General features: G+C 45.2%; 1 protein-coding gene across 1 annotated transcript in view; it reads left to right on the forward strand.

The window, feature by feature from the left end:
* The window catches only part of LOC147121280 (polyphosphatidylinositol phosphatase SYNJ2-like), a 263,000-nt gene that overhangs the window by 114,949 nt on the left and 120,826 nt on the right, over positions 1-27,225 (forward strand). Inside the window, exons 9-10 of the mRNA XM_085981525.1 lie at positions 17,053-17,134; positions 26,393-26,545. Coding sequence (XP_085837651.1) covers positions 17,053-17,134; positions 26,393-26,545 — 235 coding nt within the window. The remainder of the gene's footprint in view (positions 1-17,052; positions 17,135-26,392; positions 26,546-27,225) is intronic.

A 27,225-nucleotide genomic window follows, 5' to 3' on the forward strand; every position in this document is an offset into this window, starting at 1 on the left:
ATTCTAAATGACAGGAGCTTGGGAAGGCTGAATCCAGTTTCTAGTGTGCATAGGGTGCAGCACATATACTTTTGCCACATGACATAATTGCAATATTACTCAGAGAGGCCATAAGGAAGGCTGATATGAGAAATGGAAAAATTCACACTGAAATGATTATGAGCTTGATGTTAAAGCACCGTGTTGTGCTGCAAAAGAATAAATGTATGGCGCTAAAGCACATTGTTGAGGAAGAGTAGAGAGATCCCTAATTCTGCACCTTTTTATGCTATGACCTGGAAGTGCTTGATGCTAACAAAAGCCAGTAAGTGATCCATTTCCCACCACTGATGGCCTCACCTCAATGAGCACAAAAAATTCCCCATGTCACATCATAATGCAAAGATGCATATATGTTTTTTTTTAAACTCATTGGGCAGGATTTTCATTCAGGAGTTGGGTGGGAGGCGGGACTACAACTTTCGGGGTTGTAGTCCCGCCTCCACCGAGATGCGGCCAATCCACGCGATTTTAACTTGATTGACCTTGTTGAGCCTGCTGGGCGGGCTCAGCAGGCCAATTAAGGGCCACCCGGCAACAGGTGACGTCACAGACTGAAATTTCATCTGTCAAGAGGTTTTGACAGATGAAATATCAGTGTTTCACAGTTGTTTGAAGCTGTCAAACACTGACAGTCTTACTTCTAACATGTGTCCTTCTCCACAGACTCGGTTAGAAAAAGGATTATTATGTAACAAGAAAGGATTAATTAGCAATCTTGTTGTACGAGGCCCCTTGGGTCGGAGCGATCATAATATGATCGAAATCTTCATTAAGTTGGAGAATGAAGTCGTTGACTCAAACAAGGGTCCTCAATTTAAATAAAGGAAACTACGATGGTCTGAGGAGCGAGTTGGGTAGGATTGATTGGGGAATGGCACTCAAAGGGTTGACGGTGGATAGGCAATGGCAAACATTCAAAGACCAAATGGATGAACTACAGAAGTTGTTCATCCCAGTTTGGCATAAAATTAAAACAAATAAGGTGACTCAACCGTGGCTAACAAGGGAAATTAGGGATAACATAAGATCCAAGGAGAGGACATACAAATTGGCCAGAAAAAGCAATAATCCTGAGGATTGGGAGCAGTTTAGGATTCAACAAAGAAGGACAAAGGGATTAATTAAGAAAGGGAAAATAGAATATGAGAGTAAGCTTGCAAGGAACATAAAAACTGACTGTAAAAGCTTTTATAGATATGTAAAGAGAAAAAGATTGGTGAAGTCAAACGTAGGTCCCTTGCAGTCAGAATTGGGGGAATTTATAATGGGGAGCAAAGAAATGGCAGACTAACTAAATACATATTTTGGTTCTGTCTTCACAAAGGAGGACACAAATAACCTCCCAGAAATACTGCGGAACATAGGGTCTGATGAAAGGGTGGAACTGAAAGAAATCAATATTTGTAGGGAAATGGTGTTAGGAAAATTGATGGGACTGAAGGCCGATAAATCCCCAGGGCCTGATAATCTACATCCCAGGGTACTTAAGGAAGTGGCCCTAGAAATAGTAGATGCATTGCTGGTCATTTCCAGAACTCGATAGACTCTGGAACAGTACCCATGGATTGGAGGGTAGCCAATGTTACCCCACTATTCAAAAAAGGTGGCAGAGAAAAAGCGGGGAATTATAGACCGGTAAGCCTGACATCGGTAGTGGGGAAAATGCTAGAGTCAATTATAAAAGATGTAATAGCAGAGCACTTGGAAAGCAGTGACAGGATCGGACAAAGTCAACATGGATTTACAAAAGGTAAATCATGCTTGACTAATCTACTGGAATTTTTTGAGGATGTAACTGGTAAAATAGATAAGGGAGAACCAGTGGATGTGGTGTATTTGGACTTTCAGAAGGCTTTCGATAAGGTCCTGCATAAGAGATTAGCGTGCAAAATTAAGGCACATGGGATTGGGGGCAAGGTATTGACTTGGATAGAGAACTGGTTGGCAGACAGAAAGCAAAGAGTTGGAATAAACGGGTCATTTTCCGAGTGGCAGGCAGTGACTAGTGGGGTACCGCAAGGACCGGTCCTAGGACCCCAGCTGTTCACAATATATATTAATGATCTGGACGAGGGAATTGGATGTAATTTCTCCAAATTTGCAGATGACACAAAGCTGGGTGGGAGGGTATGCTGTGAGGAGGATGTCGTGAAACTCCAGTATGATTTGGACAGGTTGGGTGATTGGGCAGAAACATGGCAAATGCACTATAATGTGGATAAATGTGAGGTTATCCACTTTGGTGGCAAAAACAGGAAGGCAGATTATTATTTGAATGGCAATAGATTGGGAGAAGGGGAAGTGCAGAGAGACCTGGGTGTTCTTGTGCACCAGTCGCTGAAGGTAAGCATGCAGGTGCAGCAGGCGGTTAAGAAGGCAAATGATATGTTGGCCTTCGTAGCAAGAGGGTTCGAGTACAAGAACAAGGATGTCTTGCTGCAGTTGTACAGGGCCTTGGTGAGACCGCACCTTGAGTATTGTGTGCAGTTTTGGTCACCTTACCTGAGGAAGGACGTTCTTGCCATGGAGGGAGTGCAGCGAAGATTCACCAGGCTGATACCTGGGATGGCAGGAATGACGTATGAGGAGAGATTGTGTCGATTGGGCTTATACTCACTGGAGTTTAGAAGATTGAGAGGGGATCTCATCGAAACCTATAAAATTCTGTCAGGTCTGGACAGACTAGATGCAGAAAGGATGTTTCTGATGGCCGGCGAGTCCAGAACCAGGGGTCATAGTCTAAGGATAAGGGGTAGGCCATTTAGGACTGAAATGAGGAGGAATTTCTTCACCCAGAGAGTGGTGAACCTGTGGAATTCTCTGCCACAGAGGGCGGTGGAGGCCAGTTCATTAAATATATTCAAGAAAGAGTTGGATATATTTCTTGAGGCTAAAGGGATATGGGGAGAAGGCAGGGACAGGGTATTGAATTTGGATGATCAACCATGATCTCATTGAATGGCGGAGCAGACTCGAAGGGCCGAATGGCCTACTCCTGCTCCTATCTTCTATGTTTCTATGTAAATCTCTCCTGCACAGAAAGCTGCAGGCTGTTACTTTTGACAGTTTGCAGCCATTCTGCTTTCTGTGCCGGTGAGATGAGGGACTCCCGAGACCTAAAGGAAGGAAGGCTGAAAAGGTATGTAAAACTTATTTAATCGCTTTAGACATACTAAACACACTTACCTTTGCACTCATGCACTCACCTGAACACCGACATCTCGACCCCTCCAAGTCCTTCAACCCGACGGCCCGACTCCTCTAACTTGGCGTGGCTTGGAGCCGTCGGGAATCCCACACATCAACCTTAAAAATAGGGATTAGGCTAAAAACTAATCTCTTTCCGCCTCAGGTAGGCGGGTCCCAGTGCGGGGCGGGTACCCGCCTCCTTTGAAACTGGCATGGAGGCAGGTTTGGGTGTGGGGTGGGGTCGGGACCCCTGATTTCAGGATTTTAACACCGCCCCCCCCCCCACCACACCTCCAATCCCGACTCCACGGCCCAATGAAAATCGTGCCCATTGTGTTGTTGACATAATGTGATTCTGACAATAAGTTGCTCCACTGTTCTCACTTCCTTTTTAATACAGCTCATTCTGGTCTAGCTTTTGAGAGTGTGCCTTGAATTGAACCTGGAGTTTTTTTTTAAATTTGTTCCTGGGATGTTGGTGTTGCTGGCAAGGCCAGCATTTATTGCCCATCCCTAATTGCCCTTGAGAAAGTGGTGGTGAGCCACCTTCTTGAACCGCTGCAGTCTGTGTGGTACTCCCACAGTGCTGTTAGGGAGGGAGTTCCAGGATATTGACCCAGCGACTAATCAGGAATGGCGATATATTTCCAAGTCAGGATGGTGCGTGACTTGGAGAGGAATTTGGAGGTGGTGGTGTTCCCATACGTCTGCTGCCATTGTCCTTCTGGGTGGAAGAGGTCGTGGGTTTGGGAGGTGCTGTCGTAGAAGCCTTGGCGAGTTGCTGCAGTGCATCTTGTAGATGGTACACACTGCAGCCACTGTACGCCGGTGGTGGAGGGAGTGAATGTTTAAGGTGGTAAATGGGGTGCCAATCAAGCGGACTGCTTTGTCCTGGATGGTGTCGAGCTTCTTGAGTGTTGTTGGAGCTGCACTCATCCAGGCAAGTGGAGAGTATTCCATCACACTCCTTACTTGTGCCTTGTAGATGGTGGAAAGGCTTTGGGGTGTCGGGAGGTGAGACACTCGCCGCAGAATACCCAGCCTCTGACCTGCTCTTGTAGCCACAGTATTTATGTGGCTGGTCCAGTTAAGTTTCTGGTCAATGGTGACCCCCCCAGGATGTTGATGTTGGGGGATTTGGCGATGGTAATGCTGTTGAATGTCAAGGGGTGGTGGTTAGACTCTCACTTGTTGGAGGTAGTCATTGCCTGGCACTTGTGTGGCGCGAATGTTACTTGCCACTTGTCAGCCCAAGCCTGAAGTGTCATCCAGGTCTTGCTGCATGCGGGCATGGACTATCTGAGGAGTTGCGAATGGAACTGAACACTATGCAATCGTCAGCAAACAGCCCCACTTCTGACCTTATGATGGAGGGAAGGTCATTGATGAAGCAGTTGAAGATGGTTGGGCCTAGGACACTGCCCTGAGGAACTCCTGCAGCAATGTCCTGGGGCTGTGATGATTGACCTTCAATCACCACAACCATCTTCCTTTGTGCTAGGTATGACTCCAGCCAGTGGAGTGTTTTTCCCCCGATTCCCATTGACTTCAGTTTTACTAGGGCTCCTTGATGCCACCCTCGGTCAAATGCTGCCTTGATGTCAAGGACAGTTACTCTCGCCTCACCTCTAGAATTCAGCTCTATTGTCCATGTTTGGACCAAGGCTATAATGAGGTCTGGAGCCAAGTGGTCCTGGCAGACCCCAAACTGAGCATCGGTGGACAGTTTATTGGTGAGTAAGTGCTCTTGGAAGGTGTCATCGACAGTGCTACTATCACTTTGCTGATGATTGAGAGTAGCCTGATGGGGTGGTAATTGGCCGGATTGGATTTGTCCTGCTTTTTGTGGACAGGACATATCTGGGCAGTTTTCCACATTGCCGGGTAGATGCCAGTGTTGTAGCTGTACTGGAATAGCTTGGCTAGATGCGCGGCTCGTTCTGGATCACATGTCTTCAGCATAACAGCTGGGATATTGTCGGGGCCCAAAGCCTTTGCTGTACCCAGTGCGCTCAGCCATTTCTTGATATCACTTGGAGTGAATCGAATTAGCTGAAGACTGGCTTCTGTGATGGTCGGGACCTCGGGAGTAGTGGCTGAAGATGGTTGCAAATGCTTCAGCCTTGCCTTTTGCACTCGCGTGTTGGGCTCTGCCATTATTGAGGATGGGGCTGTTCATGGAGCTGCCTCCTCCTGTTAGTTGTTTAATGGTCCACCACCATTTACGACTGGATGTGGCAGGACTGCAGAGCTTTGATCTGATCCATTGGTTGTGGGATTGCTTAGCTGTCTCTAGCATGGTGCCTGAATTGGATCATTTGAGATTTACATCCTACAATTAAATATTTTCTATTTTAAATTTGAGTATCGTTTACCTTTTAAAGAAATTAAGTGTGTGTGTACAGACCACCCACTGTGCAAATGCCACAATTTGTTTATATAGTCGGTTCACTCAATTGTAGCAAACAATGTGCAGCTTTAGAGTGGACCTGTCACTGACCTTTGCAAAAATAAAAAAGTGTAAAAATAAAAAAGTGGAAAAAAGTTTTAAATCTGGTAGTCAAATAGGGCCAAGGAAGGTCAATTGTGGGCAGGGTCAGGCACAGTGTCCTATACCTAAACTGGCAGTTCCCAATGCAGCCACAGGGTACAGATACACACAAGATAGGTGGCTAGTTTAAGTTTTATTGTGACTACCAATCATTTCATTATGTTTGAGATGACTGAAAAGCAGCAACAGTTAGTTCAGCTATTGAAACTCAAAAGGTTATATTTATCAGGATTGATTCCTGTTGATGAGAACATTTCAAAGCCAGGGCTGGACAGCAGTCCGTCTGATCAGCAGTGAGTGCCTCATCAGATACAATTCATATCACATTAACTTAACCAGTTTACTATCCTTGCAGAGCACACGAGCATGAGGCTAGTTCTCTTATTGTAGCTCAAGCAGTCTCCACTTTCCAGAACAATATTTGAATTGAAATCAGTTGTGAGTTGAGGTTAGAAATACAGAACTTGGGAAGAGTGGATGGCAAATTTATTTGGCCCAGAATTTGCTGGGTAAATAACAGTGAGTTTAATGTGCACGCTGTTATTAGTGCGTTTTTTTTTTAAAGCAGTAATTTGTAGTGAGGTAGAGATGCGGCGTGAGTTGCGAATCACCACAAATTGCTGGACAAGTTACTCCACTTCCCTCTCCATCAACGTTCCCACGAATTTCAAGAAATTGCTGGATTTGCACCATAAATACGAATTAAACTTGCAGCAGAAAGTTTGGGCTGGTAATTAGCAGCATAAGGACCTTGTTAATGGGGTAATTTATAGTCTTGACATGCCACTCAACCTTTGAGGCCCAGAAAGGGAACAATTGAAACTATGGAGTCTCACATTGTGAATTTAAATTTTTTTTCTTACTTTTCCTTTCTGTCTCTCTTCTCTCTCAATCCAATCTTGCTTTCTTTTCCATTTTCTGTTTCTCGTTCTGTATCTAATTTGCCTGTAATTCGCCCTATATCCTTCTCCATTGTTTGCTGTGTTTCTTTCTCTATCCTTAAACATCATTGGTTGAAGAGATAGACTGTTGGTCCAGGTATTCACCAAGGTCCCAGATGCCCTGTTGACCTCCCACTTCCAGCAGTTTGTGGCGCAAAAATACTTGGAGTTGAAGGGTAATGGAAAAAATCCAACTCGCGGCACCCGCCACGAGATGCCCCACTCAAGCAAATTCTGAACCTTTGTGTTTAGGAACATACTTGTGTTTTTAATTGCTTTTTTTATTCAATACCATTTTCTTTCTTTATGAAAGAGACAGATGTACTCGGGAAAGGGCTGTGTTAATGTCCCTTGGGGTTGCTCACAAGCAGTATGAGATTTGGAGCACCACTGTGATATTTAGCTGTTAACTTGTCCTTTCCCTTTAAGGCCACTGCTCCACATAGACAAGTTCAGAAATTGTGGCTACTTACAACTTATGCCTATTTAGCTAAGGTGAATCAGAAGGTAGTTGTAACTATTAAACATTTCAGGCTGTGTTTGGCTTTATTTTTTTTAAATTATTTTGAATCCGCTGCACAACGTGACATTCAGTGTGAGGTAAGTGTGTCAGACATGATGGGCCAGATTTCGCGTTAGTTAGGCTTTTCCCTGCACCCTTCAACTCAATCTTTTTGCGTTGTAACTTGCTGGAATTGCCAGCTTATAATGGTGCAGGACCAACAGCGTATCTCCTTAACCAATGAGATTTAAAGATTGAGGAACGATGGAGAAGGAGGGTGCATTAGAGTCAAATCAGAGGAAAAGAAAGATTGGATTAAGAGAGAAAAGAGACAGAAAAGAAAAGTAAGAAAAAAATGTAAAAATTTAAAGTTTGACATTTATAAAATCTCTAACAATAATTGACTACATGCAGGAATGGGATTGAATAGTCTAAATGGTTCCCTTTCCGGGCCAGAGAGGTTGATTGGCATTGTATTAACAAATTATCATGTCGTTAAAAAGGTTCTTGTGCTGTCAAATTCCAGCCCTAACTTTCTGCGGTGAGTTTAATGGGCAATTAATGTGCAAAATCAGCAAGTTATAAAAATAACAGGGTGGCTAAGGGCGAGATGCCATTTGTGCGAAGCAAAGGGTGGAGTGGTGTAAATTGACCAGGTTTTGGAAATTCGCTACTCATGGTATATCCCTTGATCCCCTGAACATACTGGTCGATTTGTGCATTGATAACAGCGCTGTTATTTTTCCATCAGGGTTCGACACCTTATATAACAGATTGTCCATGGTGCAGCTCACAGTGAATCAGGGAAAGTGCTGATTTACATGGATCGGTACATTTGTAAAATACATTATTCTGCTGATAAAATGTAGGGGTGTATCTTTTTAAGGCTACAGGATATAATGGCTCTGCATTCCTCACATCACTGCTTGGGTCATTTGGAGGTCAAGCTAGCTTCCTTTTTCTTTGTAAAGTGTCATTGTTAGTGGCTACAAGCACATGTCAATTAGGTATTTTCTGTTGTTTCTCTGTAGGTTGCAAATGATTGGCTTTTAGTCTTAATACTTTCTTAGAAGTGTGATGAACAAAGCATGGTAGATGGTGGGTGGGGAGGGCTGCCAACTCTGGTTGGAGGCATTCCTGAAGGTTTGATAACGTGACATTCCGACCATATGACATCTGACCATGTGACATCTGATCACATGACATCAGGTCACATGACTTCTACAAATGTTATTGCATTTACCTAATAAAGGCTGGGTCCCCTGTAGTTGAGTATCTTTGCGAATGGTTTTGCAACAGCAGCTGTTGCGCGAGAATCTCCAAGAACCAAGAGGCCACCCGTGAGCAGAGGAAGTGGGGAATCCTGAGGTGGGGGGGCAACTTTGACTCCACCAGTAACTAATGGTAACATAAAACCTAAAACATGGATGATTGGCATTTATGTAAACCGTTGTTGACCTGGTCTGCAATAAACAGGCACTTTAGCTTCTTCTGACTAGAATCCAACATGGAACCTTGTGTTTAGAAGAATGCCTCTGCAGACTAGTTAGTTTGATTTTCAACATTCAAATAAGGACTGTATAAGCAATAAATGAACGAGAAAATACACATAACATATCTAATCAAAATTACATTGTACCCAGGTGCACAATGCACCGATACATTAGACACATGCTGATGTAAATTCCAGATATGCCCTAAATTCATATCATTTGTGTAAGATTGCATGTGTCGATTAATTTTTTTTTTTACTGAGCTCGGAGTAGGCTATACTGGCAGTGAATTGAATGTAGTTGAGGAATACTGTAATCGTTCCTAGATATGATTATGAAATTGTTTTCATAGTACAGTGAACAACCAAGAATTACTGCTGCATCTTCCAGTTAACCACTGTGATAACGTAGGAAGTCGGACTGCATTTGTGTTTTAATAAATAGGCTTCAATAAATTATTTACTTTTAATTATGATATAATTAAAATAAATATTCTTTCCCCTAGAGTGGTAGATATTTGGAATGACCCCCAAACATGCTTTAAAAAGCAACTGGGTGAATATCTGCTGTTCATGTCATCCTGATGTCATGGATGCATTGTGCATGCATTTCTGGACCTGATTTTTGGCAGGAAAAGAAATTAAGGTTGTGTAATTTGGAGTTTATTTAAGGGAACCTTTACGTGTTGCTATGCGAACAATGTTCTTTATGCTATAGCAAACATCAGTTTTTTTATTCTTAGTTAGGTGTAGAGCAAGGACAGCAGTGCACTGACACAGTTACCACAATGATAGCCCCCTGAAGACTAAGGTCCTTAATCAAGGCTGACTCATGTCACACTCGAAGACGTTGTTTACTGAAAGCAATATTGCAACTGTTCCCCTATACATAAATACAGTTATGTGTCTTGTTACAATATAGTGTCAGGTAAGCAACTGGAGAGCCACACAATAAGCCTTGAAAACTGATCATACTATGCCCATTTTTCAGACGATTAAACATAGAAACATAGAAGGTAGGAGCAGGAGTAGGCCATTCGGCCCCTCGAGCCTGCTCCGCCATTTAATGAGATCATGGCTGATCATCCAAATTCAGTACCCTGTCCCTGCTTTCTCCCCATATCCCTTGATCCCTTTAGCCTTAAGAAATATATCTAACTCCTTCTTGAATATATTTAATGAATTGGCCTCAACTGCCTTCTGTGGTAGAGAATTCCACAGGTTCACCACTCTGGGTGAAGAAATTCCTCCTCATCTCTGTCCTAAATGGCTTACCCCTTATCTTTAGACTGTGACCGCTGGTTCTGGACTCCCCCGCCATCGGGAACATCCTTCCTGTATCTAGTTTGTCTAGTCCTGTTAGAATTTTATAAGTTTCAATGAGATCCCCTCTCATTCTTCTAAACTCCAGCGAGTATAAGCCCAATCGACCCAATCTCTCCTCGTACGTCATTCCTGCCATCCCAGGTATCAGTCTGGTGAATCTTCACTGCACTCCCTCCATGGCAAGAACATCCTTCCTCAGATAAGGTGACCAAAACAGCACACAACACTCAAGGTGTGGTCTCACCAAGGCCCTGTACAATTGCAGCAAGACATCCTTGCTCATGTACTCAAATCCTCTCGCTATGAGGGCCAACATACCATTTGCCTTCTTAACCGCTTGCTGCACCTGCATGCTTACCTTCAGCGACTGGTGCACAAGGACACCCAGGTCACGTTGCACTTCCCCTTCTCCCAATCTATTGCCGTTCAGATAATAACCTGCCTTCCTGTTTTTACCACCAAAGTGGATAACCTCGCATTTATCCACATTATACTGCATCTGCCATGCATCTGCCCAATCACCCAACCTGTCCAAATCATACTGGAGATTCTCTGCATCCTCCTCACAGCCTACATGCCCACGCAGCTTTGTGTTGTCTGCAAACTTGGAGATATTACATTTAGTTCCCTCGTCTAGATCATTAATATGTATTGTGACTAGCTGGGGTCCGAGCACCGATCCCTGCGGTACCCCGCTAGTCACTGCCTGCCACTCGGAAAAAGACCCCTATATTCCAACTCTTTGCTTCCTGTCTGCCAACCAGTTCTCTAGCCAAGTCAGTACCTTACCCCCAATCCCATGTGCTTTAACTTTACACGCTAATCGCTTATGCGGGACCTTATCGAAAGCCTTCTGAAAGTCCAAATACACCACATCCACTGGTTCTCCCTTATCTATTCTACCAGTTACATCCTCAAAAAAAAAAAAAAAAAATTCCAGTAGATTAGTCTAGCACGATTTACCTTTTGTAAATCCATATTGACTTTGTCCGATCCTGTCACTGTTTTCCAAGTGCTCTGCTATTACATCTTTTATAATGGACTCTAGCATTTTCCCCACTACTGATGTTAGGCTTACCGGTCTATAATTCCCCATTTTCTCTCTACCACCTTTTTTGAATAGTGGGGTAACATTAGCTACCCTCCAATCCATGGGAACTGTTCCAGAGTCTATAGAATTTTGGAACATGACCAGCATTGCATCTACTATTTCTAGGACCACTTCCTTAAGTACCCTTGGATGTAGATTATCAGGCCCTGGGGATTTATCGGCCTTCAATCCCATCAATTTCCCTAACACCATTTTCCTACAAATACTGATTTCATTCAGTTCATCCCTCTTATTAGACCCTATGTTCCCCGACATCTCTGGGAAGTTATTTGTGTCCTCTTTGTGAAGACAGAACCAAAGTATGTATTTAGTTGGTCTGCCATTTCTTTGTTCCCCATTATAAATTCCCTTGATTCTGACTGCAAGGGATCTACTCTTGACTTCACCAATCTTTTTCTCTTCACATATCTATAGAAGCTTTTACAGTCAGTTTTTATGTTCCCTGAAAGCTTACTCTCATACTCTAATTTCCCCCTCTTAATTAATCCCTTTGTCCTCCTTTGCTGAATCCTAAACTGCTCCCAATCCTCAGGTTTACTGCTTTTTCTGGCCAATTTATATGTCCTCTCCTTGGATCTTATGTTATCCCTAATTTCCCTTGTTAGCCACAGTTGAGTCACCTTTTTTGTTTTATTTTTATGCCAAACGGGGATTAACAAATTCTGTAGTTCATCCATGCGATCTTTAAATGTTTGCCATTGCCTATCCACCGTCAACCCTTTAAGTAACGTTCCCCAATCAATCCTAACCAACTCGCGCCTCATACCATCGTAGTTTCCTTTATTTAAAGTCAGGACCCTAGTCACTGAGTCAAATACTTCACTCTCCATCTTAATGAAGAATTCGATCATATTATGATCGCTCCGCCCCAAGGAGCCTCGCACAACAAGATTGCTAATTAATCCTTTTTCATTACATAATACTCAGTCTAAGATGGCCTGATCTCTAGTTGGTTCCTCGACATATTGGCCCAGGAAACCATCCCGTATACACTCCAGGAATTCCTCCTCCACAGTATTGTTACTAATTTGGTTAGCCCAATCTATATGTAGATTAAAGTCACCCATGATAACTGCTGTGCCCTTATTGCACGCGTCTCTAATTTCCTGTTTAATGCCATCCCCAACCTCCGCATTACTGTTTGGGTGTCTGTATACAACTCCCACAAACGTTTTCTGCCCCTTGGTATTTCTCAGCTCTACCCATACAGATTCCACATCATCAGAGCTAATATCCTTCCTTACTATTGTGTTAATCTCCTCTTTAACCAGCAATGCTACCCCACCTCCTTTTCCTTTTTGCCTGTCTTTCCTGAATATTGAATACCCCTGGATGTTGAGTTCCCAGCCTTGGTCACCCTGGAGCCATGTTTCTGTAATCCCAATCATATCGTATATCCATTTATACCTATTTGCAGGTGCCTAGCCTCCAATATGGCAGGAAGGAAGTGTTTGCTCATTTCACAAGTGTGCCACCCACCATATTGGATTGGGCTTCTACGTTGGCATCTGGAGCGCATGCCAGAACTATTTAAAATACTGAATAACTTTTTCAAATTAGGGTCCTGTGCTTGTTGGGGGAAACTTTTCTGATATTGGTATGCCCCAGTGCCTGATTTTTCATGGGCTAAACTCGCCCAGAAACTCCTGGTGCTAATGGGCAGGAAGGACACTTTACCAGCCCTATTTAAAGTGATCATGCAAAACTTACAGGTTGCTGTTTTATGATTTCAGGCTGCTGATTAACTTCTGGGTGTTTTTTGGCCTGTTTTCTGACTCTGGAAAGTTCAGTTTTACTGCTGAGAAAATTTTGCTGGTGTTGTACTGTTGTTAGCTGCCTTATTAACAGTTTGACTGCAGTTATGGGTGGTCTGGAAGGGCTGCCTTTGGGGTTAGAGGAGAAGGGGGAGCAGCAAGGAAGACAGCAGAGAGCAGAAGTAGCTGCAACAAGGGAGAGGAGGAGGGCACTGTGCAGGAGTCCATACCCACAGCTGGTATTCAGGGAGCACTACTACATGAATTTCACTGAGGAGCAATATCTGAGGCACCTTTGCTTCACAAAGGAGGCTGTCACTGAGCTATGTCACCTGCAACCACAGCTCGAGCCTCACACCCCGGCATGGATATCACTGCCTGTGGCTGTCATGGTCACTGTGGCCTTTAACATTTATGCAGCAGCAGGTGACATCAGTGACATTTCCCAGTTTGCAGTCCACCGCTGTATCAGGGAGGTCACTGAGGATCTCTACACCAGGAGGAACACTTACTTCTCGCTCCCCATGGATAGAGTGAAGCAGGATGGGTGAGCACTCGGCTTCGCCTGCATGGTAGGCTTCCCCAGGGTGCAAGCTGCAATAGATTGCACCCGTACTGCCTTGTGTGCTCCCCAGCATCACTTTCATCAATCGAAAGCAATTCCACTTCCTCAACTTCCTGGTTTGCGACCACGGGCAGCGCATCATGCAGGTCTGTGCCCGGTACCCTGGCAGCACACATTTTTTCATCCTGCGCCAGCCCTCGGTGCTGCCTTAATTCCAACCAGGGCATCAAATTACAGGCTGGCTACTGGGCGACAAGGTATATCCCTTCTGGACATGGGTCATGACTCCTGTCAAGAACCCACGCACAGCTGCACAGCATGCCTGCAATGAGAGCTATACCACCACAAGAAACATAATTGAACAAACAGTCGGCATGATCAAGCAATGCTTCCACTGCCTGGACCGTTCAGCGGGAGCTTTGCACTACTCCCCTGAGTGGGTATCCAGATTTGTGGTCACCTGCTGTATGCTCTATAACTTTGCGATAATGAGGGACCAGCACATTGCACCACCTGGGCAGGAGCAGGAAGAGGTGCATGAATAAGAGGAAGAGCAGGAGAGACATCGACCACCAGTGCCCCTAGCTGCCAGAGCTCTCGGAGAGCATCTCATCAAAGAGCACTTCATCTAAACCATCCCTCCCATCCCCAATACACCAACAGTCCCACCATCCTTAGTACCATAGAGTCATAACGGCACAGAAGGAGACCATTCAGCCCATTGAGTCCATGCCGGCTCTCTGTAGAACAATCCGGTCAGTCCCATTCCCCTGCTCTATCCCTGTAGCCCTGCAAGTTTATTTCCCTCAAGTGCCTATCCAGTCTCCCCTTGAAAACATTACCACCTATTGCCTTCCTTCAGGACAGCCTTATGGGTCTTTCCCTTACTTCACTACAAATATAAACACCAACACCAAATCCAGAACAAAAAACAAGCTCATCAAACAACTCAATTTTCTATCTAACAGTGAACAGAAATAATTATGAATTACCTTGGTGCAAGCCCTTACTGCCTGTCTTTTGGGCTCGTTTACCTATCCTACTGCTCCTACGAAGTATTTCCCCAGTGTCTACAGTTTGGGAGGTGGAAGGCTGCTGAGGTTCCATTGAGGACACTTCAGACGGCCGTGATGTGCGACCGTGAGCAGCAGTGGGCCTTGAGGGCTCGGCTGCAGATTGCAGCATCTCTGCATGGCCAGAGCAGTCTCGCCCAGCTGTGTGGCACTTAATAGTTCACTGGTTGAGAGGCTGGCAGTGGAGCAGGTATGCTGTCATTCTGAGAAAGGACAGCAGGGAGCTCTGCTGTGGAGCCAAGGCCACTCTCCTGACACTGCACCTCAGCCCTCCTGCAGCTCTACTTGAGAACAGAATGCTGGAGTGACATGACATCTGGAAGCTCCTGTCAACAGTGGCCTCCAAAACCAAAATGGAAGCCATCTAAGCTTCCATGGAAGCTGTCAGGAGAGGCTCCATGATGGTGGTCGCCATTGTCGCGTTGATGGAACAGTCCGCTCGGTCCATGTCGCACAGAATGGTCTCCATGCTCTGCACGAAGCCTTGACACAAGTTGGAGATAAACTCCTCCATGCTCTGCGACACTGTGTGCAAGCACGCTGACAGTATACCCAGTGCACCTCCCATTTCCTGGTATATGCCCAACAGCCTCTGGTAGGCTGGGTTCTTAAAATTAGCAGCCGAGTCCTCTGCAGCAGAGTTAGGGACAGAAAAGGAGCTGTTCCATTGCTGGGTGTTTATTATAGACCCCCAAATAGTGAGAAGGAGATACAGGGGCAAATCTGTAGGCCAATTTCAGAGAAATGTAAAAATAATAAAGCAGTAATCATAGGGGACTATTACCCCAAAATATACTGGGGAAAAAACAGAGTAAAGAGCAAGGAGGGTGAAGAATTCCTAAAATGTGTACAGGAGAACTTTCTTAATCAGTATGTTTCAATCCCAACGAAGAAGGAAGCCGTGATGGATCTAGTTCTTGGGAAAGAAGTAGGGAAAGTGGGGGGGCGGTGAGTTCTCGGAGGGGGGCAGTGGGTTCTCGGAGCGGGGGGCGCGGTGGGTTCTCTGAGCGGGGGGGGCGGTGTGTTCTCGGAGTGGGGGGCGGTCAATTCTCGGAGTGGGGGGGAAGTTCTTGGAGTGGGGGGGGTCAGTTTTCGGAGTGGGGGTGGTCTGTTCTCGGAGTCGGGTGGTCACGAGAATGATTAATTTCGAGTCCCAAATCGTCTGTTCTCACTGCATGTGCTGACGTGCTAGACTACAGTCCTATGGTACCCAATGTTCGCTGTAAGCTGTGCTTTGTTCTGCGTGGCTCATTTATTTTAATGCGTGATCCCTTTAAATTTTGCCATTGAACAGCCTGCGCAGGACATTTCCCATCAGTGCACGGACACGCAGCTTAGAGGGAACATTGCTGGTACCTTGCCCAAGTAGCCATTCTTCATGTATGACATTAGACAGTGATTTTTGGCAGCCTATGTGACCATGGGGATGGTGGTGACACACCACGGCCAATCCTGTCCTCACCCAACCTCTGCACGTGTACTGTCCAGCAGATATCACTGGATAGTGATCTGGAGCAAGAACCCTGGCGAATTCTAATAAAATTAAAATAGAATAGGAAACAACTATAGGTAATTAAATAGCTATCTCATTTAGACTGTTGAACCTCCTTCAAATATATAGGACAAAACCAATAATATTAATTGCAGTTGTGGGCAGCAGGAGGCCTTTAACACCAACAATTTGGTGATTATATAAAAAAAATATTAAATTGATTTCCATTTCTGTTACCCTACCAGGGATGCCATTTTCAAAGTGGGCAATGTGACCTGGGAAACCGTAACTATATGTCCCTGTCACTGGTTCCCATTTTACAATAGGACAACAATAAACATGGCCGGATTTTAGCTGTCGTAAGTGCTCAGAATGGCTCCGCAAGTTCTGGCTTTTTGCATGTGGGAAAACCTGGAACTTGCGATCTGTCAAGTTTCGCTTTGGACAGATCCTTCACCTCTGCTACAAAATCACTTTTGCTGGTACAGAATCGGGCTATTTGCCCAACTACTGCCCAGCGAAAGCCCACAAAACCTTTACACCTAGTAAAAGCAGGCATACGGCCTTCTTTTACCAGCATATGGGTTAAAATAAATGTTAAAATAATTTTTTTTAAATGATTTAAACATTCACGTACATTTAAATTTGCTGTATTAATTCTGTCACTGGGTTATATCCCTTATACTTGTGGCAACTAAGGCTGAAGTTGATGCACACTTCTGTGTCAGTCTTTTAGTACAATAATCATCACAGTTTCCAAATCTCCAGGTACAGTATGAAAATTCTTGGTTCTTCAGAAAAGTACACTTTTGCTGAAAATTCATTGCTACCATAAATTACAATACTACTGATGATGGTTTGTTTCTGCATATGATCCTTAGCAACATACTGCTGACTCCATCTTCAGGTGTTAGAGGGGTATTGGAGTTTGCAGCTTCAAAACTGAACAACTTTCTATCTATTTTACAGAAAGTAAAACTCAAGCTTCTAATATTAACTATATATTTTTTAAAGTTTTCAGACAGGAACGCTCAGAACAAACTGCCTTGATTGTCTAGTTCGAACCAACAGTGTCCAGTCTTACGTGGCATTGGAGGTAATCATTTACTTATTGAGGATAATTGACTGAGGGGGAGTTTGAAGGGGATATTGGTTTATTGTTAGAGAGATTTTCTTATTAAAATATAACATTATAGGAACATAGGTACAGAAGTAGACCATTCAACCTCTCGAGCCTGTTCTAACCTTCAATTAGATCATGGCTGATCTGTATCTGAACTCCACTTACCCACCTTGGTTCCATAACCCTTAATACCCTTGCCTAACAAAAATCTATCAATCTCAGTTTTTAAATTTTCAATTGACCCCCAGCATCAACAGCTTTTTGGGCACGAGAGTTCCAGATTTCCACTACTCCTTGTGTGAAGAAGTGCTTTTTGACATCACCCCTGAACGGCCTAGCTCTAATTTTAAGGTTACACCCCCTTGTTCTGGACTCCCCCACCACAGGAAATAGTTTTGCTCTAGCTACCCTCTCAATTCCTTTAATCATCTTAAACACCTCAATTAGATCACCTCTTAATTTTCTATATTCAAGGGAATACAAGCTTAGTCTATGCAACCTGGCCTCATAATTTAACCCTTTTAGTCCCAGTATCATTCTGGTGACTCAGCGCTGCTCCCCCTCCAAGACCAATATATTCTTCCTGAGGTGTGGCGCCAGAACTGAACACAGTACTCCAGATGCAGTCTAACCAGAGCTTTATACAACTGTAGCAATACCTCCACCCCTTTGTATTCCAGCCCCCTTCAGATGAAGGCTAACATTTCATTAGCCTTTTAAATTATTTTTTGTACCTGCCCACTAGCTTTTAGTAATTTCTGCAGTTGGACCCCTAATTCTCTCTGCTCCTCCACAGTTCCTAGCTTCTCACCATTTAGAAAATACTCTGATCTAACTTTCTTCGGTCCAATGTGGATGACCTCACACTTCCCCACATTGAACTCCATCTGCCACAGTTTTGCCCACTCACTTAATTTATCAATGTCCCTTTGCAACTTCGACTCCCATCTACCTGTGTATCTAACAATTAGATTATACCAAATTCAAAGTTGAACAACAAAATATATTGCAGATCAAGAGGATCTGAATATAAAATTAATGATGTCATGGCTAGCTGTCATGGTCATTAGGTTAACCAGACAAGGAATTCATACAAATCAGAACTGCAGTAGAAAACCAGCTTTAGATTCCAAAAATTAGGTGAAAGTAAATGTTTTTACCACTGTTGGAATAACAGCATCAGAAAATAAATAAAATAATCAAAGAATACGGCATAGCACAGTATGAGGATGCCGTACTTTCATTTTTGGGGTGCAAATAAAGGTCTCCTTTCTTTCCAAGCTTAAATTTCTTGAGTGAAATTAATTTGGGTAGCCTCAACCCACTTCCCAATGGGTATAAGTCTGCAGCAAAAAACTGCCCATAATTCAGCACTGAAGTGTTCAAAATTATGAGGGGTTTTGATAGAGTAGATTGGGAGAAACTGTTTCCACTTGCAGGAGGGTCGGTAACCAGAGGACACAGATTTAAAATAACTTCAGAAAAGCCAGAGGGAGATGAGAATTTTTTTTATTCAGCGAGTTATGCTCTGGAATGTACTGTATTATTGAACAACACAGTATTGACCAGTAGTATTCGGCTAGCCTGCAAGTATCCGGCCTGGACATCTCTGAGCAACATCCATGATGAGGAAGGATATTGATACATGTTGGACTCTTTGGAGTTGCTTGCTGTTAGGACCTCCATTGATGGCTGTCTATCTGCTTGATAGTGCAGCGACCCTAGGGGGTTAAATTGGACTGCGTAGCGCCCGATTTTCACCACTAACCACAACATTCACCAACAGTCCCACACTCCAAACCTATTTTCTTACAACCACCATCACATTGTGCTCTTTCACTCAATACTAATTGGTTTTCCCCTGACTTGACTGTAAACTTAAAAGCCAACACCAAGTGAAAATCCAAAACAAAATTTAGCAAATCAATAACCTCAAATTGTACACAGTGAAACTATTCCCCCTTGTGCATTCCCTTAGTTGCCTGTTTTTCATGTTCCTTTACTTATCCTGGTGCTCTTGTGAATTGCTTCCCCAATGGCTGGAGCTTGTGAGCTGGAAGGCTACTGAGCTTCCATTGAGGAGACGGCAGATGGCCTTGGAGGACGACTTTGAGTTGCTCTGGGCCACCTGGCTGACGGGCACCAGCAAGGCCACTGGCAGAGTGGCAGGTGTGGGAGCAGATATGCTGTCATCCTGAGAAAGGACAGCAGGTTACTCTTCCATAGAACCAATCCCACTCTCTTGGGGTGGTGCCTCAGCACTCCTCGTGCTCTGTTTGAGAATGGAGTGCTGGAGCGCTGTGACGCCCTGGAAACCCCTTTCAACAGTGGCACCCAGAGCCAAGATAGCAGCCGTCTGAGGTTTCATGCAACATTTTATGCTGCGATGGAAGTTTGATTTGTCATGAGATGCTCCATCATGGCGAGTTCCACAGCTAACCACTTGTTCCATGTTAAAAAAAGGATGGGCTCCAAGCTCTGTGCAAAGCCCTGCAGCAGGTTGGAGGTGGACTCCATGCTCTGTGACATTGCGTGCAAGCTCTCCAGCAGACTTCCCAGTGCACCAAGCATTTCTTGGTGTGCCCATTAGGCTCTAAATTACGCACAGTGTCAATACCTGTGCTGGCGGCTGTGCGAGTGAGATCAAATGACAGTGCCATCATCCATCTTCCTGCACTGACTGAGGGACTTCCACATCTTGGCGAGCTGAAGTGAAAAAGGGACATGGGTTATGTTGTGGTGTGGGGAGAGCAGGGAGGAAGAAGTGTGTGTCAACACGATCTGCAGCTTGTCATGCAGAGTGTGTGGGCTGCAGGAGGAGAAAATCTGCTCGGTGTGTCCTCCAGCATCGCCAGTGGCCACGGCCTCTGCTCTGCCCCTTCCCATTATGGACAGTGCCCTCTCCTCAATGGGGAAAAAGGATGTGCAGTCATGGTACTCCTCCAACGATGGCTATCTGTTGCCTTGTGTTATGCGCCTCCTGCAAGAAAGAGGGAAGTGTGTTAGTGAAAGTCTTGCGAGATGTTTGGGTAATGTGGCTCTTGTAGTGTATGTACCCGTCTATCTTTAAGGGAACTATTGAATGTAACCGTTCACCTTTAAGGGAACTACTTTAGGTGTGGCACTATTTGTTTGGCTTCTGTATACTGTAATACCGATAGTGACCACACCAGTATATAAGTGTTGTAGCAGGATTGCTGGGGCAGATTCGCCCGGACCTTCGAATAGTAAAGACCTGTTTGTTTGTTACTTCTGAAGTCTGTGTATTTATTAACTGCACAACCCACAGACTTTACAGTGGCGACGAGTCCGATCGTACCCTGCGGCAAGACTACCAAAAGCAACGAAGAGCGTCGAAGAGAGACAACCGCCCTCGTTGTGCTACCAAAAGAAAACACGAGGCTGCAACAACAGAAAGCAGGAAGACTAACAACAAAAGCTGTATCAGCAACAGGCACTGACTACCCTTCTGCCACGGTGCGGAGTGAGCCGACCAGCAAGAAACAAGGCAGCCGAAGAGACTGTGAGTAGGGGAAGGTGTAGAAGTATCCGGAGGATAAGGGCAGAGCACTCGACCTCGGTCGAGGGGGAGCTGTGCCGGCCAAAGGTCAGGTCCAACGGCGTCGGGTGACAGCCGGACCGCGATCGGCGGGAAAAATCCGGGCAGCGACCGCAGCCACGAAGCGCTGAGCCTGCGAATAGGCGCGGGAAGAGAAACCCAGCCGCAGCCGGGGAGGGAAACACCGGTTTGCGAGAGGGCTGGGGAGGCGAACGGGAACCGTGCGGGTGAGAGCCGGGTGCGGAGAGAGAGACTGCGAGGAGCCAGTCCAGCGGCTGAGCTGTTCTCCACCAATGGGGTACTCGGAGCCGGCAAAACCGAACGTGCGGGAGTGGGTGAGAGACACAGCCGAAAACGGGGTGAGAGACTGCGCGAGAGCCAGTCCAGCGGCTGAGCTGTCCTCCACCAGCGGGGTACCCAGAGCTGGTAGAACCGAACGTGCGGGAGAGGGAGAGACAGAGCCGAGCAAGGGGAGAGAGAGTGTGCGAGAGCCAGTCCAGCGGCTGAACTGTTCTCCACCAACAGGGTACCCAGGGCCGGTAGCACCGAACGTGCGGGTGAGAGAGCGACAGAGCCGGGTACGGAGAGAGAGACTGCGCGAGAGCCAGTCCAGCGGCTGAACTGTCCTCCGTTAACGGAGTGTACCCAGCGCCGGTAGAGCCGTGCGGGCGGGAGGAAAAGACAGAGCCGAGTAAGGGGAGCTGTGCGGAAGCCAGCCAGCGGCTGAACCTGTCCGCTGTGGGGGGAAGCGTACCCCTTCCACCGGGAAGAAACGCGGGAAGCCGCCATTAGGCGGAGAAGACGCCAGAAGCGGGAAACCGCCATTGAAGTGGGCGGGGCGAGAAAGGAAGAGCGGGAAACCGCCGATTTCGCGGGAAACCCGCCATATTAGAAATAAACAAATAAATAAGAATACTAAAGAAATACTGGTGCTGCTCCCAAGGGAAGAAAGATGCCTAAGCGAGGGAATATTAACGACTTTAGTTCTGAAATAGAAGACTGGGCCACGTACGTGGAACGCATAGAGATCTATTGCGAAGCCAACAAAATAGAGGAAGACGACAAGGCGATAACATTGCTAAACTCGATGGGGGCAAAAACATACGGGCTCTTGAAGCATCTAATAGCACCAAATAAACCAGCGGATCAGACCTTCGAAGAGATTGTGGCTGTGCTGAAGGACCATTTGAACCCCACACCGCTGATGCTGGCTGAACGATTCAAATTCTACGCAAGAACGCAGAAGAAAGACGAAAGCAATGCGGAATACTTGGTCGAACTGCGTAGGCTAGCGAAATACTGCCAGTTCGGAGGGAATCTGACAGAAGCGCTGCGGGACAAGTTCGTATGCGGATTGTCCAAAGAAGGGACGCAGAAGCGACTACTGGAAGAGAACGACCTCACACTGGACAGGGCTGTCCTTATAGCTGCATCGCACGAAGCCGCAGCGAAAGGAACGGCGGAAATGCAACTAAAGGCGGAGGCACTCGGGGTGGACCAAATTACTTCAAGCACAACAAAATGCTACCGTTGTGGGAAGACAACGCATGACCAGAATCAATGCTGGTTTAAGAACCAAGAGTGTAGGAAATGTGGCAAACTGGGTCACATCGCGAAGGTATGCCGGTCCGGGAAAAAGACCAATAATCAAAGGAAGCCACCACAAGAAAAGTACAACAAGGTGGCTGAGAAGAGTTCAGACGAACAGAATTCAGACTCAGACCCAAACAACCAGGAGCTGGGTAGTCTGAGAATCCACAATGTGGGTAAAGAAACGGATCTACAGGCCATCTGGGTCATACTAAAAATAGCTGGAGTCCAAGTAAGAATGGAGCTGGACACTGGATCAGCTCTATCAGTCATCAACCGAAGGGACTACCACCGGCTATTCTCTCACATACCTTTAAGAAATACCAAGTTCGTATTACAGACATACACGGGGCATAACGTATACCCCGTGGGGAAAATAAGAGTCAAGGTGAGAGATAGGGGTAAAGAACACCCAAGAATGAACTTGTACGTATTACCTGAGGGAGGACCACCACTTCTAGGACGGGAGTGGATTAAGAAAATAGACATGGAATGGCATTACCTAAAAGCCATAATGAGGGAGGACTCGGTGCAAGCTATTAGCTCAGATTCTGAAATGGATGATGATAAGACCAAGTCGAATATGGAAGACAAGGCTAAAAGGGACTTGCCGACGATGGGAAAGAAAACGAAGACATGCAGAAGGACTTATGGTACCAAGAAGAATAAAGCTGCAGAGTAGAACTCCAGGTTGACAGAGAATTCTGAGCCTGTTCAAGCAAAGGATTCATCCATGACGGAAGAACACCGAGCTCGGACGCAAACTTATGTCAAAGTACGACAACAATTAGAACAGTTGAGTGACCGTCTCGTACAAGAGATGAAAAATATGGAAAAGTTCTGGGACACCGAATGGGAGAACCTGGAAAGACTACAGAGACAGCTAGCTCAAGCAGAGAGGACCATAGAGCCATCGTGGTCAAATACCAATCACATTCCCCTGATGCTGTTCAGGAACTAGAATATTTACAGAACGAACCAAAGGAAGAGGAATCTTCAGGGAGCCAGGATTTTATTCCAGTTCTTCTCTACGACTCCTTACAAGCAGAGTGTGAGAAGTTGAAAGAACAGTATGAACAGGCCCAGGCTACAATTCTGGAGGGGGTTAACTCGGCAGCCTCCGAAAAGCTAGTTTCAGTAGAAGCATATGAACAACTAAAGGTTGAACATGAGCAAGAAGTCCAAAGGCTGCAGGAAATTCTTGATGAGCTCAAGGCCAAGACAGACTCATCGGTAGAAGCTCCATCCATAGATGAGAAATTAGAGGTGAAAATCATGGCAGAGCATGAAAGACAGGATGTCCAAGAACTTATAAAAACATTGAAGGACACCCAAGACAAATATGAGGCGGCAATGACCGAGGTTCAACAACTTGAAGAACAGATTCAACTGGGAATCCTTTCAGTGGAAGAACAGGACACTGTAAGAATGGTCCCTGAACATGAACTAGAGAGCATCAGGGCGCAACTTTTCCGAGCGCTGAAAGCCAAAGTTCAAGAGGAACGTAAGGTGGAAGTATTGGAGAAAGAGGTGGATGAAATGGAGAAGACTCTGATCCACCGTGTTCCCAGGGAAGAGTTAACGGTCAGCCAACTCCTTCATATGCTGAAGGACAAGACTCTGCAAGGGGAACAATCTGAACACGAGCTTCAATCTTCAGGGGGAACGAGTTCGGAGCTCTCAAAAGTCACGGAGATAGCTGAGGTGGCAACACAAATTTTACAAGGATGCCAAAAGTACGTTGAATCACGTCAAGGTGAACAGAAGAATGTGGAAACCGTTACTTCAGTAGAAGGGTTAAATAGCCTGATAACGCAATTACCGATGGAAAGGAAGGTATTGAACTCACAAATGAGGTCCGTCATGAAGGAATGGCAGATAACCCAGGAAGAGTGGGATGAATATGAATGCATGAAGAAGGCTTTTCAAGAAAGATGTTTAGGGAAGGAACCACCGTCAGCTAACGTCCAGGCGGGTGAGGAGGAAGAAGAAGTCTCTCTCGCTGGCCTAACTCAGGACGAACCCGAATATTACCATGACCTGTTGAGTGACACTGAATATTACGAGGATGTGGTCTGCCCAGCTTGTGATGAAAACTCTCAAAGTGCTGAAATCCGGAGGAAGCACTTAAGGTCTAAGGAACATAGAGAGTTGGTGGCGCTACAGCTGGCAGCCGAGAAAGGAGCTCCGAGAGTTTCAAAAAGGCAGAAAAGAAAAAGAAGAAGCAGAAGATAATAACTGTCTAAAATATTAGCACTTCTACCATTCCAGGCGGGACATTACGAAAGGAGCTAAATTAGTTGAAAAACTGGAAAATGTCAAGACAGCCAGTTGGTTGTAAAAGTCCGCACTGCTGGTTCAACAGGACGAAGGTTCAAGCTGTTACGTCAAGAAAAAGGCTATGGAGGAGTCACGCTAGCCAGGTAATCCGGCTACACCAAAGAAATGTTGTTCGGAACGAGTCAAGATCAGAGACTGAATCTATGAACTGTTTCCGCAGAGACTGAACCTGTGAACTGTTTCCACCGAGATTATATTTGTAAATTGTTTTATATGACATTGACTCCACCGAGATTATATCTGTAATTTGTTTTATAGGAAGTTGAAGATATGTATATTTAACGGGGACTCTGTAAGTAATAAGCTAAAAAGGGAGGATTGTAGTGTATGTACCTGTCTATCTTTAAGGGAACTATTGAATGTAACCGTTCACCTTTAAGGGAACTACTTTAGGTGTGGCACTATTTGTTTGGCTTCTGTATACTGTAATACTGATAGTGACCACACCAGTATATAAGTGTTGTAGCAGGATTGCTGGGGCAGATTCGCCCGGACCTTCGAATAGTAAAGACCTGTTTGTTTGTTACTTCTGAAGTCTGTGTATTTATTAACTGCACAACCCACAGACTTTACAGCTCTCTTGATTGAATAGCTGCCAAATGTGTGTAATAATGCTTAATGTGTGAGGGTGAACTGTGCTATTCTGATTGTCACATATAGCAGATTGGTGGGGGATGGGAGTGCTCTGAATTCAGCAGTTGATGAGGCTATGGGTGGTGCAGCTGTTATGAGAAGCCATTTGTAGATTGTTTTTACTTTGATAACTCTTGTCAGATCATTGAACTTCTTCCTGCAGTGCAACCATGTCCAAGGAGCCATGCTCCTCACATTCACCTCGTTAGCAACCTCCTCCCACTGCCTGTGCATCAGATGCCTGAGAGGTTTCCAACCCCCTTAAGGGATACAGAATGTCCTTCCTGCAATCTACTTCCTGCACCAAGACTTCCGGTGCAGCAGCAGAGAACCTTGGTGCACGCTTTCTGCCAATTAACCTCACAGACGTTTTCCATTCAATTTGCAGCCACAATGCACTTTAGGAGGTCCTGGCTGCCTTGAAGTAACGTCATGCACACTCCCGATATCAGGCCCCCTCCTCGTGCGTGCAGCCAGTGAACAGCACCGTAGCACTGGCTACACGCAGAAATCATGTTAATTAGCAGGCAGCACGGATTTTACGTGCTATTTGCATTGCAATCAACGAACGCAGGTTAATCGCGGATCCCAATCCCCAGGTCCCTTCTCCCACAGTAACCAATTTCACCCCACTAAAATTCTGAATTTCTGTGAATCTTGCAAAATAACACTAAATTTAGAATCTCTTACAAGCAATGATCCTTTTCATATATATATATATATATATATGTGTGTGTGTGTGTCTATTTTATATGTAGCTCCTCTCCAACCTGCTAGTGGCACAGTGCAGTAGGACATAGGTTTGTGTCCAGTTTTGCCCACACAGCGTTCCTGGCCTCCACCATGCTGTCGAAATGCAATGCATTTCCCTACAGGGACAGGGGCAAAAGAGATCATTGTCTATTGCCTCCTACCAAGCTTAAATGCAGCATTGACAGAGGGCTGTGTTCTCAGCTGGGGAATAGGTTATGTCCTATCGAGACTTAGAAAATAAAGATCAGTCAAAAATGAGGACCATAAAAATAATTTCAGCTATCATTTCTTGGATACAACACAAAGCTGCCGAGGCTGTTTCATTACTCTGGAGTCATGTTCTTTGCTCTTCATAGGTTTTGCACAGCCAGCTAGAGAGCCTGGGAATGGCCAGTAAGAAGACTGTAGTCGAGCGTTTTGTGGAATTCTACAAGACAATGTGGTCGTTGAATGGACATAATTTAAGCAAGATCTTTACAGGAAGTCGTGCACGAGAGGGAAAAATGAAGGTGATATAAATGGAGTGCATTTTATGTATGTTGTGTTTTTTTAACAAAGCTGTATGTGCAATAAGGTTTCTTTTAGCCATTTCAGAGAAAGTCACTTCTAAAACCCCATTATTTAGTTTCCCCATCAATTGCTAAATGCACTGCCCAGTGTGAACTGAGCCAGACAGACCAAAACTGTTTCAGGTATAGTCCCTGGTATTTGCAGGCTGAGACATTGGCAGTACTACAGTAGATTTCATTGTACCCTGGGTTAGGAAAAAAAAAATTAGCCAGGGTTCCTGCTCCTGCTCATCATCCAGTGAGACTTGCTGGAAAGTGTGCACGTGTAGATATCTGGTGAAAACAGAATTGGGTTGCCCCTATGGCTGAGTAAGCAGCTGTCATTTGTTGTTCTGCACTTGCACATGAAGAATGTCCACTCCAGTATGTCCACTCCAGTAAGGTCATGAGTACAGTTGGCATCCACTGAATCATATCCCAGGATGTCAGCTCCTTCAGAAGAGACAGGGAGGTAATTGGAGGGAATTCAATAGGCCAATTTCTTAACATTACTAGAGGTTAATGTATAAAAACATATGGATTATCTGTCTGTCTTGGTTGCCCTGGCTGCACCATGTTGCCACTTAATTTAAAGGGGGGTAAAACAACAACAGAAGCTTACATTTATATAGCGCCTTTAA

The sequence above is a fragment of the Somniosus microcephalus genome, chromosome 3 (genome assembly GCF_052327205.1).
Source record: "Somniosus microcephalus isolate GS21.2 chromosome 3, FLI_Smic_1.0, whole genome shotgun sequence".
NCBI classification, from domain to species: domain Eukaryota; kingdom Metazoa; phylum Chordata; class Chondrichthyes; order Squaliformes; family Somniosidae; genus Somniosus; species Somniosus microcephalus.